Source organism: Thunnus maccoyii, chromosome 5 (genome assembly GCF_910596095.1).
Source record: "Thunnus maccoyii chromosome 5, fThuMac1.1, whole genome shotgun sequence".
NCBI classification, from domain to species: Eukaryota; Metazoa; Chordata; class Actinopteri; order Scombriformes; family Scombridae; genus Thunnus; species Thunnus maccoyii.
The window spans coordinates 1,174,133-1,194,313 of record NC_056537.1 but is presented as its reverse complement, the minus strand read 5'-3'; the positions used below and the strand labels follow the sequence as shown (position 1 = coordinate 1,194,313).

General features: G+C 39.3%; 2 protein-coding genes across 9 annotated transcripts in view; both read left to right on the top strand.

Annotated features, from left to right (window-relative positions):
* Positions 1-982, top strand: part of LOC121896762 (NACHT, LRR and PYD domains-containing protein 12-like) — a 46,426-nt gene extending 45,444 nt beyond the window's left edge. For all 8 annotated transcript variants that reach the window (XM_042410748.1, XM_042410752.1, XM_042410754.1 and 5 more), the window contains one exon: positions 594-982. In XM_042410748.1, coding sequence (XP_042266682.1) covers positions 594-603 — 10 coding nt within the window. In that variant the 3' untranslated portion in view covers positions 604-982. The remainder of the gene's footprint in view (positions 1-593) is intronic.
* Positions 983-11,137: 10,155 nt separating this feature from the next.
* LOC121897243 (protein NLRC3-like) lies at positions 11,138-13,350 on the top strand. Its single transcript, XM_042411637.1, has 2 exons — positions 11,138-11,420; positions 11,555-13,350. The coding sequence occupies exons 1-2, from the start codon at positions 11,153-11,155 to the stop codon at positions 13,348-13,350; spliced, it is 2,064 nt and encodes a 687-aa protein (XP_042267571.1). The 5' UTR covers positions 11,138-11,152.
* Positions 13,351-20,181: the final 6,831 nt, after the last annotated feature.

Here is a 20,181-nt window from a genome sequence, read left to right as displayed (position 1 = left end):
CCCAAAAATCACTGGCTCTGATTTCACACAAGCATCATTACGTTTAGTAACCATGTGGTCTTTACACAGACCAGAACCTCTGCTGAAGTCCAGGAATCACAGCAGCTGTTTAGCTGAGAGCTCTGACTGATTGTCATGTGATGATTTAACAGCAGGAAAGATCTTCAAATCCCACAGAGACTCTGTAGCTTTCAACTTTTCTAACAGTTCACATGTATCAACAGTAAATCCATTAGTAAACTGATGAGTGAATGTCTCTGTTTCTGCAGTAATGAAGTAATGATGTGTTCATGACTCTCAGCACTTTATTTCCTCTGTGTACTTGAGTGAAATCTGCAGAGTAAACAGACTCGATAGCAAAAGTCTGTGCAGGTGTGTGAGCTTGGAGCTCAGTGTGTTCACTCCAACACGTTAACATGAGAGCTGAAAGGAAGCAGGCTACGCTGCACAGCTGTTCCACTTCTGGTCTGAACAGAACTGAAGTCCCTGCTGCTCTTTATACTGGATGTGCTGCATCACTGACTGACAGCTGATGAAGTGAGTCTCACTAAACACTGATTTATGACCTCTGTTGTTTCTTCTTCTCTCATCAGATGGAAGTGATGATCTCTGTCAGAGTGTGAGTGAACATCCAGGAGTGAGTGTTAAGAGAGGATCAGCTGGATCCTGATGATCCATTTGGACCGGAGTCTGGATCTGGATTTTGTCATCTTCACTTAAGTCTCTTAACTGACTACAAACTGAACATTTATCTCTGGATTTTGTTGAATCAGCAATTTACAGCTGTGTTATACATGAGCTGTTTGATGCAGAAAAGATGAAAAACAGGTGTTATCAGTCAGACTCTGACCCTGGGCCCATATTTATCAAGCATCTCAGAATCACACTGAGAGTTAACGAGGACTAAAACTAATTAATGAAGCAGAAGAGAATTTACTGTGACTGTCAGCAGGAGAAGGATTACTCCTGGGAGAGAGTGAGACATCGCTGTTTTACCACAGTCAGAGCAGCAAAGTAGAAATAATGATGACGTGTTGTAGTTTTCTCACAGTCTCAGCTGGAAATATGAAACAGTGGTAATTTGGTATATTATGTGTATAGGCAGGTAACCAGGCAGGTAACTTACCAAGGTTATGGAACAAAACCATGATGCCAAAATTCATTATAAGATGATATTTACAAAGTGTAAAGAAAGCCTGAGAAATAAATGTAGCCTATATGTTAATGAAGATAACAGGTAATTAGACTCAACTGTGTGAAATGATCTTGGTTCAGCCACATGGTTTCACAGCCTGTAATAGTGCTGCATCTTGCACATATTGCACAGACACATGTTGCAAACCCTCTCCATGAAGAACATCTTCTCTTCCACTGTCCAATTCCTCTTTCAACTACTCCCCAAGTTAACTTGTGTTCTCTACATGAAGGTAAATACAGCGTAACAATAGAAACATATATTGTTCAGGTGCATCCTCCTCTCTCAAATATCAGGCTGTAGCTCTGCTGTTATTTGAAGGAGCCTCAATAAAAAATAAGCCTATAAAATATTTGAGCTGTTGTAATGAAGTTGAGATATCCTTCATTATGCAGCTGACATGATTGTGTGTAAATCAAAGTTTTAATGGGCTGTAACTGAGGACCCTCGTCATGCTCATTATCTTTACGACGTGCATTAAGCCAGATCAAAGTTTGATTCATGACTTCCATCATTGTCGCTTCTGACAGAATCGTCACTGTTGCACAGCTGCATTTCCCCGTTACCATAAAATGTAACATTGTGAGGACATTCTGTATTTATTATAAATAAATAATGAACTTGTAGTGTTTTTATCCTGTGTCAAGCTTCAGCTTCATGTATAACATCTATTTTTATTGTAGTTATTTTTTCTGTCTTTGTGTATAAATGAACCATATTTGATTGAATCTGTGTTCTTTGTTTTGTTTCTGTGGATCTGTTAGATGTTTTTGTTGAACCACTGGACCACCAGGACGCTATCTGAGTTTTTGGTTACGCTTTATTTTAAAGCTCCATTATTCTTATAATTTCTTATTAATTTGTTGAAAGTTTCCAGGAAAGAATTGTCTGTGTAATTTGGTCTATTTATAGATTTCCATTTCCACCTGAGTTCATATTCATTCCTCAGTCATTTATTGTTGGAAACTTTATTCTCATATATGTTGAATTGTATGTTTTTCTGTAGATGAAACATGTTTGCATGTTTGTCTGACCTGCTGTGAACTGACTAAAAGACTTTAGCTTATGCTAGCTTAGCAACTGGAATTCATTCATTGGAAGTGAACCAACTGAACACTGTCTTTATTTGACCTGTAAATTAGTGATAAAGTACTTGGTTCTTTCCAGGAAATTTACTTACTTTAGATTGTCTATGTTTTCTTTATTCCTTCACTTTATTTCTGAAATCAAGTGAAATATACAAACAAGGAAACAGCGCCACCATGTGGCGATACAAGAAAACAGCAATCCATACAGACTGAACACACAAAACAAGGAGAAATAAATACATGAAAACAGACATTTTAAAACATGTACTGCTGTGAGTACCAGGAGTGTTTATGTGCTGCTGTGTGTTATAGAGAGCGATGGCTGATGGGATAAAGGAATTCCTCGCTCTGTTACTGTTGCAGCTGGAGGCCTGAAGATGTGGGCCTGATAGGAGGAGCTGAAGCTCACTGAACAGGGTGTTGTGGGTGAAGCAGCAGGTTTTCAGTCTTTGAGAATGAGATTGGCGGTTCGATTCTTTTTACTGACTCGACATTTTATGAGTCACTGACTATATAGAGTTGGATTTTCAAGTGACTCGAGTCACCGAGTCAGTTGCCCAGAGCCTGGAGAATCCCCCACCGCTTAACAAACACTCGTCTACTGATTATAGCCGACAACTCGGCCCTGACTGGTACAAATAAATAAACCCTATGAAATATTTCTCTTGGAGAATGTTTGTGATTTGAATAGAGGTGATAGTCAATATATTACACTGTTGAATGTCATGGTTGATCAATCAGAATCGAGTTGTAGTAAACTACTAAAACAAATTAAAATTGATGGATGGTTACTGTCTGTGGCGTGGAGCTCGTTGGTGAGTGAGTGATTCGTGCATCCCGAGTTAGACCTTCAGCTCCGGGCTTGGAGAACGAGTACTGAGCTGAAACAAGCACCAAAGTGGTTGTTTTTCTGAGATTTCATCCTAAAATGTCCTGAAACTATTAGAAAACATGAATCCATCAGAGCAGCGCTGCACTGTGACAGAAATAAAGAGGAAACACTGCGACATGAAGTTAGATGCTAAAAAATGTCTTTCTAAAGCAAAGAGCTCCATTACTAATATGAGAGGCGTCATGTCGACTGTGATGCAGTTTTGTTGTTTCCAACTGAAAAAAGGACTAAGAAGAAGATGTTTACCTGTTTTTCTATTTAGGTGTTTGACTATAAAACCTCCTGAAACTCTTTGTGGACAAAAACAACAACTGAGTGTAAAATCAGACAGCTCAGTGTAGACATGATCAGATTCAGGTGAAAGATGCAGCACAGATCCTCATTATTGATCTACTGAGGGAAAAGTAATCAAAGTAAAAAAATCAGTCAAGTTCTTCTTGAACATCTACACTGGTTCTGTTGTTGAAGATTTTTTAGAGACAATTAGGACTGAAACTAACTTTTATTTTCATTATCTATGAATCTTCGCAGTATTTTCTTGATTTACAGGCTATAAAATGTCAGATAATAGTGAAAATCACGTTATAATCTGCGACAGATGTTTAGTTTTGTCTGACCAACATCCTAAAACCCAAAAATATTCAGTTTATAATGATTTAAAACAGAAAAGGAGCAAATCCTCAGAGGCTGGAACCAGCAGATGTCACTAAAACAATTGATCGATCTGCTTCTGTCATGTTGACCTGATCTGATGTTTATCTAAAACTATTGTATCTTTACTGGTTTCTAACCGTCGTCACAGTGACTGAAGACGACACCAGGAGACTAATTGAGCTGCGAGCTGCTAACGAGTCTCTGTTCACCGGGAGGAGGAACACCGCCAAGCCGGCCTGGAGGTAAAGAAGCACAAGATAGAACATCTGCACTGATGTTCACATGTTCAGTCTTTGATCATTAAACCTCTGGAGCTTCATAATCAGTTTAATAAGGTTCCTCTTCATGTGTTTAATGAGATGTTTGACACCACAACAGAGCAGCTGCATTCTGATTAGTGGACGACCCGCTCTACCTCCTGAGCCACAGCCGCCCCCTCACATTCAAGTGTCCCTTACTACAGAAGACTTTTTGTTTTTAAGTGCTTTAAACACAAACTGTGATTGTTCTCCAGTTCAGACATTTTATAAATGCATTTTGTTTACACATCCTGGTTTCATTTGTTTTTAGCAGAAATCATCTAGTTGAGTGTTAAAATTCATTCTTGGAAATAGTTTGATGAAATAATCTTAACACAAAGTCCACTTACTAGCTTTTTTCCAGAGCTTTCAGTGGATGAAGTTGTCACCTGTTGTCATGTGACTGAAGATAAGACTCTAGTAAGTAGATCTTGTGTTAAAATCATTTTGTCAGACAAGTAAATCAGTTTTAATGAGTTCAGGTTGTTTCTGACCTCTGACCTCCACAGATAAGTTCTCTTCCTGTGGGAAACACTGACTTTGTCGTCGGTCCTGAACACAGACTCACGTCTTCTTTCTCTCTCAGATGTCACTGAGCTGTTTGGAAGCACGGAAGCTGCTTTTTAAAGCCTTCAGACCTGAGAGCTGCTCGGAGGCTCAGCTGTACGTTTCTTCTTCCTGTGAATGCAATAAACTGTGTTGTGTGGAGTCAATGTGTCCGAAACATCACGTCTGTCGGTTTGCTACATGCGTGTGAAATGTGTAGTTGATTTACATCACAGATGATTGTCTGCGGTCGGCTCTTTTACCAAAGCTCATCTGTTTGTTTGTAACGTCACATTTTACAGGAAGGACTGATGGCGTGTTCCTGCTGAAGCCTTCAATAAATGGACCAGAAAAAAAAGACATGCCCACTTTACTAAAAGATACCCCACTTTACTTAAAGATACCCCCACTTTACTAAAAGATACCTCCACTTTACTAAAAGACATGCCCACGTTACTAAAAGACATGCCCACTTTACTAAAAGATACCCCCACTTTACTAAAAGACACCCCCACTTTACTAAAAGACATGCCCACTTTACTAAAAGATACCCCCACTTTACTAAAAGACATGCCCACTTTACTAAAAGATACCCCCACTTTACTAAAAGACATGCCCACTTTACTAAAAGATACCCCCACTTTACTAAAAGATACCCCCACTTTACTAAAAGACATGCCCACTTTACTAAAAGACATGCCCACTTTACTAAAAGATACCCCCACTTTACTAAAAGACACCCCCACTTTACAAAAAGACATGCCCACTTTACTAAAAGATACCCCCACTTTACTAAAAGACACCCCCACTTTACTAAAAGACATGCCCACTTTACTAAAAGATACCCCCACTTTACTAAAAGATACCCCCACTTTAATAAAAGATACCCCCACTTTACTAAAAGACATGCCCACTTTACTACATGACGCCCCCGAGCTGGTGAACAGCAGCACTGGAGGAAGACTTCTGGTTTAACAGGATAATATTAAAAAACTTTTTAGCCCAAGTAAAGAACTAAAGAACATGCAGCAGAGGGCTTTACAGACTGCAGTGTCTGTGGTTGGAGGTCGATAAGGCTCACAGGATGAACTGAGGCCAGATAACAAACAAATGGAAGACAGGGCTGTTTTCAGCAGGAGAGAACTACTGGCAGATGACTTTCAGCAGACAGAGAGGGAGGTATTGTTTGTATTTTCTTAAAGAAATGCTCAGGATGAGAGGAGAGAGGACGCTTCACAGTGCTTCTGGAGTACCAGACACATGTCGAGGAATTGGAGGAAGACTCCTGGTTTCCAGTGTTGGAGTTTTTTAATCAATCTTTGAATACAAAACAGAGATTTATTAAAAAGTTGTGTTTTTTTAAAGGGGGGGGGGGGGGGATTAAGAAATATATGTATTTATATACAGTTGTTCATTCAACACATTACCTCTCTCTCTCTCTCTCTCTCTCTCTCTCTGTCTCTCTCTCTCTCTCTCACCACACAAACATGTAACTTCCAGTAAAGAAGAAGAAGGGAGGAGTAAACAGGTAGGGAGTAAAGGTGAAAGTATTCAGTCAGACTCCATTTTAAAGTCAACAGAGCAGAAGGAGGAAAACAGTCTGAGGCAGGGTGAGTGTTAATATCAGGGCTGCTAATAATGATTCAAGGTTCAAGGTTTATTTATTGTCATTTGCATGCTTACACATGTAAACAAAATTTGTACTCAGGTTCAGCAGTGTACAATGCAATAAGTCTAAAAATAATCTATAATAATTAGTCCTATACTAAGAATAAATAACACAAATAAGCATATCTAATAAATACTGCAGTGCAAGATTAAAAAAAGCTGCGCAGCATGATAAAAACAGCAGCGTTAGAAAAAGATCAGCATGTTAAGACAACATGGCAGCATGACAGATAGCAGAACAGAGGCCGAACGGTGAAAGTGTGTTCAATGAGGCGTGGAGTTCACGAGTCTAACAGCCTCTGGGTAGAAGCTGCGTTCGAGCCTCGTTGTTCTGGTCTTGATGCTCCGCTGCCTGTTGACCAGACAAAACTGTTTTATGACATTTTATAGACAAAACAGTTAACTGATTAATATACAAAATAACTGGTAGATTAATCAATAATGAGTATAATTGTTAGTTGCAGCAGGAATTCAATGTAATTTAATCCTGAACCTTCATGTACAGCTGATTATAGGACATTACTATCAGTGTACATTCAGCACAAAGTGTCATCTAGTTATTGCTCTATCTTTAGTCTGTTTATTTTTATATTTTATCCTATTTAGTAAATATATAATTAATCTTTTAGTTGTTTAATTATTTTTTTACCTACATACCTTGTTTTTATGATACACATCCTGAGGGGATCATGGATGTGTGAAACTAAATTTCACAGCAATCCATCCAATAGTTGTTGAGATATTTCAATAAAGAAGTAAATAGTCGACCTCATGGTGGCGCTAGAGGAGGAGTCAGAGCATCACCAAAGTCAATAGGATTCATCCTCTGAGGAACATGAATGTCTGAACAACATTTAATAACAATACATCAAATACTTGTTGAGAAATTTCAGTCTGAACCAAAGCATCGGACTAAGCTGTTGCTGGCAGCTAAACATGCAGGAGGGTGTGCTTTATAACACTGAACAGGATTTTATAACTCATGTTATCCACAATATGTTTGGTAAAAGACTGATGCCATCCTGTTAGAAAGTTATCTACCAGGAACATTTACCTGTACATATTTGATTGTGACATTGTGTTAAATTAGCAGATAGTTGAGTCAGATTCAACTTTACCTGCTAACTGAAAGCTGCTGTGAGCTGCTCTGCTAACAGTGAACATAAATGTTATCAGAAACGTCTTCAATAAAATTCTCTGCTCACACTTTGAGCTGTGAGTTAATTTGTAAAGTTCAGAGTAATTTCAGATGCAATTGTTCATTCAACACATTACCGCTCTCTCTCCACACACACACACACACACCACACACACACACACACACACACACACACACACACACACACAAACACACACACACACACACACACGTACGTGACTTCCAGTAAAGAAGAAGAAGGGAGGAGTAAACAGGTAGGGAGTAAATGTGAAAGTTCAGTCTATTCAGACTCCATTTTAAAGTCAACAGAGCAGAAGGAAGTAAACAGTCTGAGGCAGGGTGAGTGTTAATATCAGGGCTGCAAATAATGATTACTGTCATTATTGATCAATCTGCTGATTATTTTACTGATTAATTGTTTAGTTGATTAAACTGTGTCAGAAAAATATGAGATCACAGTGTTGACGTCTTCAAACGTTGTTTCCTTTGTTCTTTTCCTGGTTTCTGCGTCCTCACAGTGATGTAACGTGACACACTGCTGCAGTTAAAATAGAGAGAAGTCACAGTTAAGAACCACACAGATGTTTATCTGAAGTCTGTTTGTTGGATTTAAAGCAGAGTCAAAGTTTATCTTTGTGATGGCTGGAAAACACACATGGTTGTAGTTAAAGTCATGTAAACTAATAAGAAGCTACTAAGTTGAGAGGAAGGACTGGGTTTATTATACTGTGTATGTGTGTGTGTCTCCAGTGTTACTGGTTTACCTCTCAGACTCCAGAAGATGAAGGATTCGGAGGAAGAGGAGGACGGAGCAGAGTCTCTGATATCCAGCTGTCTGTCTATGAAGAGTGACCGGTCTAAAGATTATCCTCTAGACTTCAGTAATGAACCTGGACCCTCAGACACAAAGTAAGAGACTGTTTCTACTGTAAACTGACCTGAAGATGATTCAGTGAGACGGTTTCATTAAGGTTGTAGTGTAGATATGAAGGAAACACAGTAGAAAGAAATAATGAACTACTTTCCATTCAGCTGTAATCTAGAACAGATCTTCATGAACATGTTAACCAGAGACAGAGACAGGGCTGCTATTGCTATTTGACTTTCCAGTCTAACAATCTAAAGTAGTAGCAGGTAACCCAGGGTGATATTTACTAAGGATTTAGTAACAAGTCACATTGTGTCTCCTTATTTACTAAAGGACTGCACTGGGGTTTTGTGCAGGTAAAATGGAAGAAAATGGAGTGTTTGGTCTCCTGCAATACAGAATGTGTCTTAACGTGTTCCTGTTCAAAGACACAAAATATGGGAGGAAGTAATGGAAACGTATACAAACAGCCTGCTGCAGCTGATTTATCACTGCAGACTGACCACTGCAGCAGAGGAAACTGAGTCTGACATTTAACGTTTGGGAAAAGTCAAATGTGTAAAACTGTTGTATCACACTGACACAGAGGGAGAGAGATTATAGCAGAAACAGTGAGAGAGAGAAACACAAATGAAAAGATGCATTATGAAGATATTTAGCAGAGCTCTGTTCAGCACCACAACACAAGACAAAAGAGCAGCAGTCTGTTATTTTTCTGTTTTGCTCAGTTGCCTCCTGCTTATTTTTCCTGACTTTTAATGTCTCATAGTAGCTTAAAGGAGCCCTGTGGAGTTTTCTTGTTAACAGACAAAAGTCATGTTTACATTGACTTACTGACCAAAACACATTGTGTGAATCCTTGTGGTCTAACAAATGTGTTGAATCCATTTCCCTCCTCATGAAACATTTGCAAAGTCGATTTTTGAATCTAGTATTTTAAATCCTGCATTGTTTACATCCATGTTTACTAGTTTGCACTCTTCTTCTTCTTCTCTGCCTTTGCTGGCACATTGTTGTGTCTGTCTAATTACTTCTGAACATTTGTTTGTTTGATTGATTGATTGATTGAATTGTTTATTTAAGTGTGCTGCACCTTTCTGGTGCCCAGCCCATATGGGCTTACAAGACACTAGACAAAAATAACCAAGATGGCCACATGACATATCATAATGTACAGTTCCACAAATTCAGAAATAAAGCATTTCGGAACATTTAGTTTACATGGAAGAAATGTCCCATTATGATGGATACAATGTTCTCTGTCTTAGCTGCCAAGCATCTCCTATAAATCTCGCTAAAATAAAAATTTCCATATTAAAAAGCCAACTCAACACATCAGCATCGGATAACCAAAACAAATCGGGGTTTTTCAATTCTATCTTTTCAAACAAACAATTCCTCAAGTCATTGTACAGAGGTAAATGAAATACAAAATGAAATTCATCCTCGACAACACAACGATCACAAAAAACTATGAACATTCCTCTCCAGGAGTACCTTTATATCTGCCTACCTCAATTGCCAGTGGTAAAGTCCCAGTTCTTAACTGAGCATACAGGGACCTTTGCCTTCTCTGTAAGTTTAGCTTTATATATAGTTCTGTATAATAATCATCTTTCATTTGAATGTAGTTTCTAAGCTTTGGCTTCTTATAAATGTCTTCCTTCCATTGCTCCTTATAAATCTTTAATAATTTTTGTGCAACTTTTTTATATTACACTGCAAGTTATTCCTGAAAATAAAATTCAAATCAGAAAGAGAAAATATTGTAGCGACCTCTCTCGACCGAGGATAATTGTGTGCTCGATCCCAGTTGAAGATCTTTTTGGTCAGTCTTTCCTCTGGCAACTGCATAACGCTGTTCCACAACCTAACCATTTCAACTCTCTGCTTTACAAGAAATGACTCCCATCCGATGTCACCTTCAACAGCTTGCTTAGCAGTAAATGTATGCACCCCAAGAAAACACCTCATGGCTTGATTCTGGATGGCATTACATCTTTAAAACTCCACACACCTGCAGCATAAAATAAAATTGAGCCAACCATTGAATCATAAAGTTTAGTGAAAGTTGAAAAACTAAGCTCAGGACACAATTTTATTTTATTCATTACAGACCCTAGTGCTCTTCCTGCTGATTCTGCTAGTACTTTAATTCCCTCTGTAAAGCACATATTTTCATTAAAATCCAAACCAAGATATGTGTAAGAACTGGTGTACTTTAGAGGCATTGGTCCAAATTTAAATATATAGTTGCTTTGTCATTCACATTGCTTTCTAAAATGTATAATCTGTGTTTTGTCATTATTAATAGTCAGTCTCCATTTACTACACCAGAAACTCAAAATATTTAACATTTTTTGTAAATTAATCTCTGTCTCTGCAAGCAACACAATATCATCAGCATATAATAAAATACTTAAATTCATATTATCAATTGCTATACCTAGATTGGACTGCTTAATTTCTTCAGTTTAATCATCTACATAAAGGGCAAATAATGTAGGGGAAAGTACATCTGCTGCTTCACTCCAAATGGAGTAGGAAACCAGCCAGTCCTAAAATTATTTAGCTATACACACGAAATCAGGGCAGTATACAAGGCTTCGATGGCCTTATAAAATTTGCCATCGATACCAGAACATCAGAAATCAACAAAACAAGCAAATGTATTTTTCTCCTCTTGTAGTTTTGCTCTCACCACTGAGGGTATAACATAAATACGGTCAATAGGGATAGAGCTGCATCAACTTGTGAGCTGTCGGTTGGCCACCACTAATGTCATGTGTCATAAAGACTGTGTTCATGTCCACAGAGAGAGGAAGAGGAGGGGTGTTTCTGTGGAGGAGCAGCTGTCCTGCTGTTCTTTGTGTCAGGATGTCCTGAAGGATCCAGTCTCTACCAGCTGTGGACACTGGTTCTGCAGACAGTGCATCATCTCATACTGGGACCAGTCTGTTCGATCAGGAGACTCTTCCTGTCCCCAGTGTGCAGAAAGATCCAGAACAAGACCTGGACTGCAGACAGACAGTCAGACCAGCACTGTACAAAGTAAGACTGAAGATCTGTCTGCTGATGTCATCATCTCTGAAAACAGGACAGGAATCTACCTCCTCTATCCTGCTGAAAATTAACACAGTCAGACATATTTCTTTCTACTTATACATTTTTTTCTTCTCTTTCAGCAGAAAGTGGTCTGCAGGAGGTTGTAGATGAACATAAGATCAGTCTGAGGAGGAGATGTGAATGTGTGACTGAAGGAAGTGATGAAGCAGGAAGTGAAACCCTCCTCAACAGGATCTACACTGAGCTCTACATCACAGAGGGACAGAGTGAAGACGTTAATACCCAACATGAGGTGAGGCAGCTTGAAGCAGCTTCCAAGATGGAGACTCTCCACGACACTCCAATCAGGTGTCACAACATCTTTAAAGTCTTACCTGACCAACAGAAAGACATCAGAGTCGTTCTGACCAACGGCGTCGCTGGCGTTGGAAAAACCTTCTCAGTGCAGAAGTTCACTCTGGACTGGGCAGAGGGCTCGGAAAACCAAGATGTCAGTCTGGTGATTCCGCTTTCATTCAGGGAGCTGAACTTGATCAAAGATGAACAGTACAGTCTCCTCATGCTGATCCATGATTTCCATCCAACATTACAGAAGGTCACAGCAGAGAAGCTCGCTGTCTGGAAAGTTTTGTTCATCTTTGATGGCCTGGATGAAAGCAGACTTTCACTGGATTTCAAGAACAGGAAGGTCGTGTCTGATGTCACACAGAAGTCATCAGTCAACGTGCTGTTGACAAACCTCATCGAGGGGAAGCTGCTTCCCACAGCTCTCATCTGGATGACATCTCGACCTGCAGCAGCCAATCAGATCCCTCCTACATGTGTTGACAGGGTAACAGAAGTACGAGGCTTCACTGACGCCCAGAAGGAGGAGTACTTCAGGAGGAGATTCAGTGATGAAGAGCTGTCCAGCAGAATCATCTCACACATCAAGACATCCAGGAGCCTCCACATCATGTGTCTCATCCCAGTCTTCTGCTGGATCACTGCTACAGTTCTGGAGCACATGATGACTACAGACCAGAGAGGAGAGCTGCCCAAGACCCTGACTGACATGTACTCACACTTCCTGCTGGTTCAGACAAAGAGGAAGAGGCACAAGTATGATGACGGACATGAGACGAGTCCACAGGAGCTGACAGAGGCTGACAGGGAACTTCTTCTGAAGCTGGGGAGGCTGGCATTGGAACATCTGGAGAAAGGAAACATCATGTTCTACCAAGAAGACCTGAAGAAGTGTGGTCTTGATGTCACAGAGGCCTCGGTGTTATCAGGAGTTTGTGCAGAGATCTTCAAAAGAGAGAGTGTGATCTTCCAGAAATCAGTCTACTGCTTTGTTCATCTGAGCGTTCAGGAGTTTCTGGCTGCAGTCTACATATACCACTGTTACACCAACAGGAACACAAAGGTACTGAATGGCTTCCTGGGAAAATACTACAGTTATTCATCTCTGGATGACTTCCTGATGAGAGCCATGAAGAAATCTCTCAGAAGTGAAAATGGCCACCTGGATCTGTTTGTTCGCTTCCTTCATGGCCTCTCTCTGAAGTCCAACCAGAGTCTCTTAGGAGGCCTGCTGGGTCAGACAGAGAACAGTTCAGAAATCATCCAGAGAACCATCAACAACCTGAAGGAGATGAACACCCAAAGAATCTCTCCTGACAGAAGCATCAACATCTTCCACTGTCTGATGGAGATGAACGACCGCTCAGTACATCAGGAGATCCAAGAGTTCCTGAAGTCAGAGAACAGATCAAAGAAGAAACTCTCTGAGATCCACTGCTCAGCTCTGGCCTACATGCTGCAGATGTCAGAGGAGGTTCTGGATGAGTTGGACCTGGAGAAGTACAACACATCAAAGGAAGGAAAACTGAGACTGATCCCAGGTGTGAGGAACTGCAGAAGGGCTCAGTAAGTCCAGATGTGATTATCAACATTATAAAGCTGCCATCAGTATTACAGTAAAGATTCACACAAGCACACTAACAAAGTGTTAAACATGTGTTACAGCTGCTTGTTGCCAAAGTTATACATGAGTAGTGCTTCATTACAAGGAGTACTTGCAAGCACATTCACATGTGTCAAGATATCCTCATCACAAGGAAAACATATTTCTGTTCACATTAATGTTTTTATTTTCATAGTGATGAGGATATCTTGACACATTGATTATGTCACCGGTCATTTTGATATAAACATCCTTCATTTCCCTCCTGTGGGTATTTGTCTGAGGAAGACCTGTAATCAGTTGAAATGTTACCAGTAAATTTAAATGGAGCTGTGATTCCAGTGTGTGAGTTCTCCTTGTATCCCAGTAGAATAGATTTTGTATCCAGCACCTATCCCACTGAGGGTTTGTGGATGTGAACACGACGACTTTGACTTATAGTGCTTCACTTCAAAATGTTCTTCACATGTTACAAATGCTATGAGAGCAGGAAAATCTTATTATTATTGGTGTGTTTATACCTCACATTAGTAAACACAGTTATTCTGTTTATTTATAATGATTTTACAGTTTATTGTTCACCTTCTAGTTTTCTTCCTTTGGGTTTAATACAAATCTAGCAAAATATCTTCAGGTTTGAAGTTTTAGTTGAAAATGTTTAAAGAGTCATTATTTCATCATAACAGACAACAGTATTTTCCAGTGGACAGAACCTGCTGTACCTTTCTATAATGTGTCTGTTTATTTTATATACAGACACATACATGTAATATCAGTGATCTGCTGCAGCTACCAGCTTGTATGAAGCCTGAGAGGCGAAACCCAGGGCATAAAAAGTCTACAAAGCTCTTCCTGCTGATAACACTTAATTGCTGTGAGTGCACAGTGATAATTGAAGAGACTCAGTTTGAAGCTGCTCAGGTTTTATGAGCAAGACAATTTCATTTGAACTTTGTGGAGACACTCTGATATGATGGGTGCTTCTCATGATCTTATTTCATGTCTTCTCTCTCCTCGGGTGACCCGGAAATTGATCTGGAAATTGGTCTCATCATGAAGGATGTTTGAATTTGCTTATTTCTGTTTGGAGGAGAGAGGAGGCTGCCTGAAGGAGGGAGTAAACAGTACACAAGACCATCCTTCATCTTTTATCAAACTGACACAACCCTTTTTGGAAATCTGTAGTGATTAGACGCAGCAGCTGATCGGACTGATCTGATATTACATCACTAACATCTCAGTTTTATATCAAGACAAATAACAGAACCAACTCAGGTGTAAGATCACTCCCAAGTTTAGATGTTTTGTTTTCTGATTCTCAGTCTATTTAACATTTTGGATTAAAATTTTCACTGTAGGCCTCATTAATAAAGGAAGCATAAAACAACTGTCATCATTCACTAGAAAGATATTTATTTTTATATTCCTTCTACTAATTTAGCCTGTGTCATGGATGATATAGTCAGGGAGGGAAGGTGAGTCTGCTGTCTGTCAGCAGAAAACACATTTTAATTAAATATCAGTTTCTATGAGGCTGAAAATCCCTGTGCGTCAGGTATGTTGTGAAGAGCAGAGCAGGTGGACCCAAACACAGGAGACTGCAGGCAACAGGAACTTGAAGAATAAATCTTTATCCAGAGGGGTGTTCCATCAAGCTGGCTAACGGGATAGCCTGGTTTATTTCAATAAGCCTCGATAATTTAAGTGAGAGTTCGTTCCATCACCGTGGCTTATATGAGTCCCAGCTCAGTAACCATGGTAACGGTCAAGCTTAATTCAGCTGCGTGTCAAAGAATGTCTGACGGACGGAAACAGACTCTCAAAAGACAGTTCCATCAAGTGTCTTTTCACACTCACAACCCTTTTATTTAAAAGCTCAGCATTTATAATTTAAGAAATAAGTGTGCCAGCGTTATTTTGAAGTTATTTATTTATTCATTCACTCATTTTGTTCAAGCTGTGAAGACAAAAAGAAAATTAAATAAAGTCCAAAGCATGACCTTCTGCTGTGTTTAAATGTATACAGTATTAACTGCTTATAGTGATCACAGTTACAGTGATCAGCTGTTTATATGGATCAAAAAGCTCTGAGACACAATCATTCATATACAACATTTAAGCAGTTTAAATAAGTCGCCTATAGAAATCAAGTAGTCCACCTACAGTGATCATTTTGGGTCTCTTCATACATGACAACATGTGGAAAAACATTTTAAACCACGTAAATCTATTTTTGTACTTTACTCCCATGATAAGCGGCTGCTGCTGCGTGAACACTGACATCATGACAGAGACAGAAAGTCATTTTCTCTCAATGACAAACGTCTTCTCCTCAAACTTGGGGGGGGGGGGGGGGGGATTTAAGTAAATTTCACTACTATCTTCTTTGCAGCAGGAGAACAGGAAAGAAGCTGATTGGCTGGTGAAGACACAGGGAGCAGGGCAGGACTAACAAGGCTGATGCAGGGCAGGTGTGGAGGGAAAGTGAGGAGGGAAAAGCAGGCTGGGGAGGAGTACATGAACACAGGAAGGAAACACAGAGCAAACAGAAAACCAAAAACACAAAAAACACAATGAGACAGATGATGTTCCTATAAAATAAAATGCAGTAGTGTCTCAGATTACATTTTCCTCATAACAATTCCTTAAACTAAACACATGCTCCTATATAACAGCAGTGAGAAAGGTGAAACTGTCTCCTGATAGTTTGTGTGTAGGGAGATGGGCGGGAAGCTCAGGTGAGGGGAATGAGGTGATTGCAGTGATAGCAGGGCAGACGGGAGTGGCATAGTGCATCTAATGTTGAACACAAACTATATACAGACATCACTACTGTGGTGAAATAAGACGCTCATAAAAACTGGCAACTCATCGTATGAATGAGTAAAATTACATGAGCAAAAGGACTGGATAACAGAAGTGTAACACATAAATGATGGTGGATAAATACAACCTAAGAGAGTGATGTCTAGATGAAGAGTAACTAAGCCAACACTAAAGAAGCCGCTCCATAACCAGCACTGTACATGACTAGATAGTCACATAGAGCCAGACTCACTCAGAGCTGAGAGGAAGATACATAGAGTCAGACTGTGACAAGGTAGAAAGTAAACATTGATGTCAGATATATTTACATATTTCCTCTTTCCTTAAAACATATAAGCTACAAGTTTAAATTATTCCTACAAATTAGGAGACATGCTCATCATAACATGAATTATTAAATAATGAATTTACAAACAGAATATCAATGAATGCAGATGCAAATAACAAATATATTTTAGAAAAAGTTGCTGCCAGTAGAAATGTGTATTCAGTGTCTGAGCAGTTACAAACTGTTTGATGGAACTGTTCACAATATAACATGCAGATGTTTGTCAAAGACTTTTTTTTTAGGAGAAACATGCAGAGATATTTCATGTCGTCTTTTGTCATGTTGGAGGACATCACTACATCACTGTGCTGGCAGTGGTAACTGTGCGCCATTATTAATTTTTTAGACAGTACATCACATTTAAACTCCAGCACATCAAAAGACACTGAAGAGCTGTTAACACCTGTAGACTGACAGCTGACGTCACTTCAGATGACTCCTGAAAGGAAAGGACGTCCAAAAACATGTTTCCTTGATTCTTCTTCCCTCACATCTTTTCCTGCATCTCTCCCTTGTATCTTAGGTGGGAGGGACTAAGACACAAGGATATGACTAAAGTGTGCAAAGCAAAGACACATTTAAGACAAATAAGAAGCAATCACTGTGGACTTTATAGAGGCATAAATGCAACTCTATTTTCTTTGCCTTTGTCTGCAAGATGAAACCAAAACAGAGAATCCCATTAAAAAGTCTGCAGTACAGCAGCAGAGAGAGTGAGGAGAGTTACTGAATAACTCAACTTTGATTTGAAGGCTAAATCACAACATGACACATTTACATTACTTTCATTTTCAGACGCTTTTGTCCAAATGACTTACATTTTTTTACATACACGTACAATTTTGGATTGAGTGTGTTGCTCAAAGACACTTGGACATGTGGACAGAAGGAGCTCAAGTTTCAAACCACCAACCTTGTGATTAATGGCCGACCAGCTCTGCCAACAGAGATAACTGAGCTATTCGTCACATCTTAGTTTCTTTAGTGATCAAAATGCCTAGAATCTATATTGATTATTAAAGTGTATATTGTATGTATGTTATCTGCATTACAGACTTGCTGATTGTGGACTCTCAGAGACTCACTGTGAAGTTGTGGCTTCAGCTCTGAAACCCAACCCCTCCCATCTCAGAGAGGTGGACCTGAGCCGGAACAGTCTGTCTGTCTCAGCAGTGAAGCATCTGTCTGCTGGACTGGAGAGTCCAAACTGTAGACTGGAGACTCTGAGGTCAGTTCACTGACTGTCTGTTACTATTGTTGATCTTAATGTTTAACAACTGAACCTAATTTATGTACATACACAACTTACATCCATTTTTTACTGTACAAAGTTTAGTCTGTAGTTATAAAAGATGACTGATTCTTAAAGAAACTGTAGGAAATGTCCACTGTTGGTTGTTAAAGTCAACGAATATTTATAATTTTTGTTAAAGAGTCACATCTGTATACAGAAGATCCTCTCAACTAATATGTTTTAAAGGGATTGAGTTTACTTGATGAAGGAGAAATATTTCTTTATTATATTCTTTAATGTGTTTTAATGAATAATGTCTGATCATTGATATTGATCCTTCAGAACACACACACACACACACACACACACACACACACACACACACACACACACAGGGACACAGAGATCAATGCAGGTGACCTCAGAGTCTTCAGTCCACACTGTAGACTGGAGACTCTGAGGTCAGACACCATTTCTTACTGCTGTGCTGAGATTAATATGATGTGACAGTTGTGGTGACACTAAACTGCAGACATAAAGCTGATATTATGCTGATCCACACTGAGGATCTTAATTGGAAAGTCTGTTTTCTTCTTCAGTGGTTTAGTCCATTGACTGTGTCAGAGCAATGTTGAGCTGCACATTTAAAACCTTCATATAACAAGAAAAATCTGCACTGGATAATTCACTCTTAACCATTGAAACTTTTTTTGTCTTTTATATTTGACAGTTTTTAACCTGCATCCTGTTGGGTTCAGGTGTTTGGAGTTTCCATCTTCTAAACTTTAGAGCTGGACACAAGATAAATAAAATAGTTGTGATTAATTGCAATTCTTATTTGATCAATAATCGGTTCTTGAAATCCAGAGAAAACTTTGCATTTGCACCTTTACTCAGTGAACATGTGTACATGTGCACTGTGTTGTGTGTATGCAGTGGTTACTTATTGTAAATGGTTCAGTTAGAACTGCGTGACGTGTAAAATATCTACTTTGTGGAAATGGAGTTATTACAATGTGCACAAAAATCTGATTTCAAGTTGAAAAGTAAGGTAGATGCTAGCTGCTATATTAGCTGCCCTGAGTCATGACAGTCCCATAGAAAGACGGCAGAAGGAAGATTGAGGTGGACGATCTTGAAAGTGGCAGCGGGAAGAAATCAGGAAGAAAACAGAAGAAAGAAGAAGAAATTTGAAGTTACAATGATGATAGAGAGAAAGAAAGAGAAATCCACTTGGCTGCAATAAAACTGACTGGGAACAAGGACAGATTTGGAGTTCTGTTGAACAAACATGAAGTCGCCAGTTGGATTAAGGACAAACTTGGTGATGTCAACTTAGTTGATGTTAAAAGAAATGGATTGATCATTGTTGGATGTGTTTCACAGACACAGCTGAAGAAGTTGTTGGAAATATGAGTTAGATGGTTAGCAGGTGTCATGTTTCCCACTTCATAGAAGAGTTCCAGTAAGTTGTTGGCAGTCATTGAATGATCAGGATGAGTGACGGAGAAAAGTTTGAGACAAGACCAGGGGCCAGATGCATAAACGATACGTATGCACAAAAACCACGCACACACCATTTCTCGCACATAAACTGGTATTTATAAACACAGAATGTGCGGTGAGAATGTGAACACCTCACGCATACTTTAGACCAGGCATACACATGTTTTTCCTAAGAGATCTGAGGCTGATGTGATGAGGTGGAGATGAAATATAAGCTGAGAGACGGAATCTTTTAGTAAAACGTTGTTTGTTTAGGTTGATAACCAGCTGCACTGACTGTGTGTGTTTTTGGGTTCTTTTGGGGTGTTTACACAGGTATTTGTAAAATGTCAATCAAAGGATCATTTATTAAGTTAACATTGATTAATTACTTTTGTGTTTAATTTTGTCATTCCTTTAATTTCCATAGGAGCCAACATTTTATTTTTCTCTTATTATTCTTTTTATTTTATCCTTAGTTGTGGCACACCTTGTAAAGTCGGTTTAGATATGAGCTACAAACTACAACATTGATTCCATTTCTGAGATATTACTGCTGACGATGGTTTACAGTCCATGTGATGAATTAATGATATGGATGGTATAAAGAGCTGCACAGCCGTGTGTAATGGTGGCACGTAATGACAGCTATTCTGACTGTTGGAGAAACTCGCCGGTGCAACACAATTTAGTGAAACTGCACTTCTTCTCTCCTGTTTGTTTCATTGACAGCTGTACAGACTGATGAGGCAGGTGACCAATTGATATGAAAACGGCTGGTTCAGGGTGTGTCTTCATCCATTTATGGTTAATTGTGGGAGTGGAAATGAGGCTCGTGCACGTGCGTCCAGTTCCTCAATGATTGAGATTTATAAAACAGAAACATGCATACGCACGGCTTTATAAAGCTGATGAAAAGAATGCG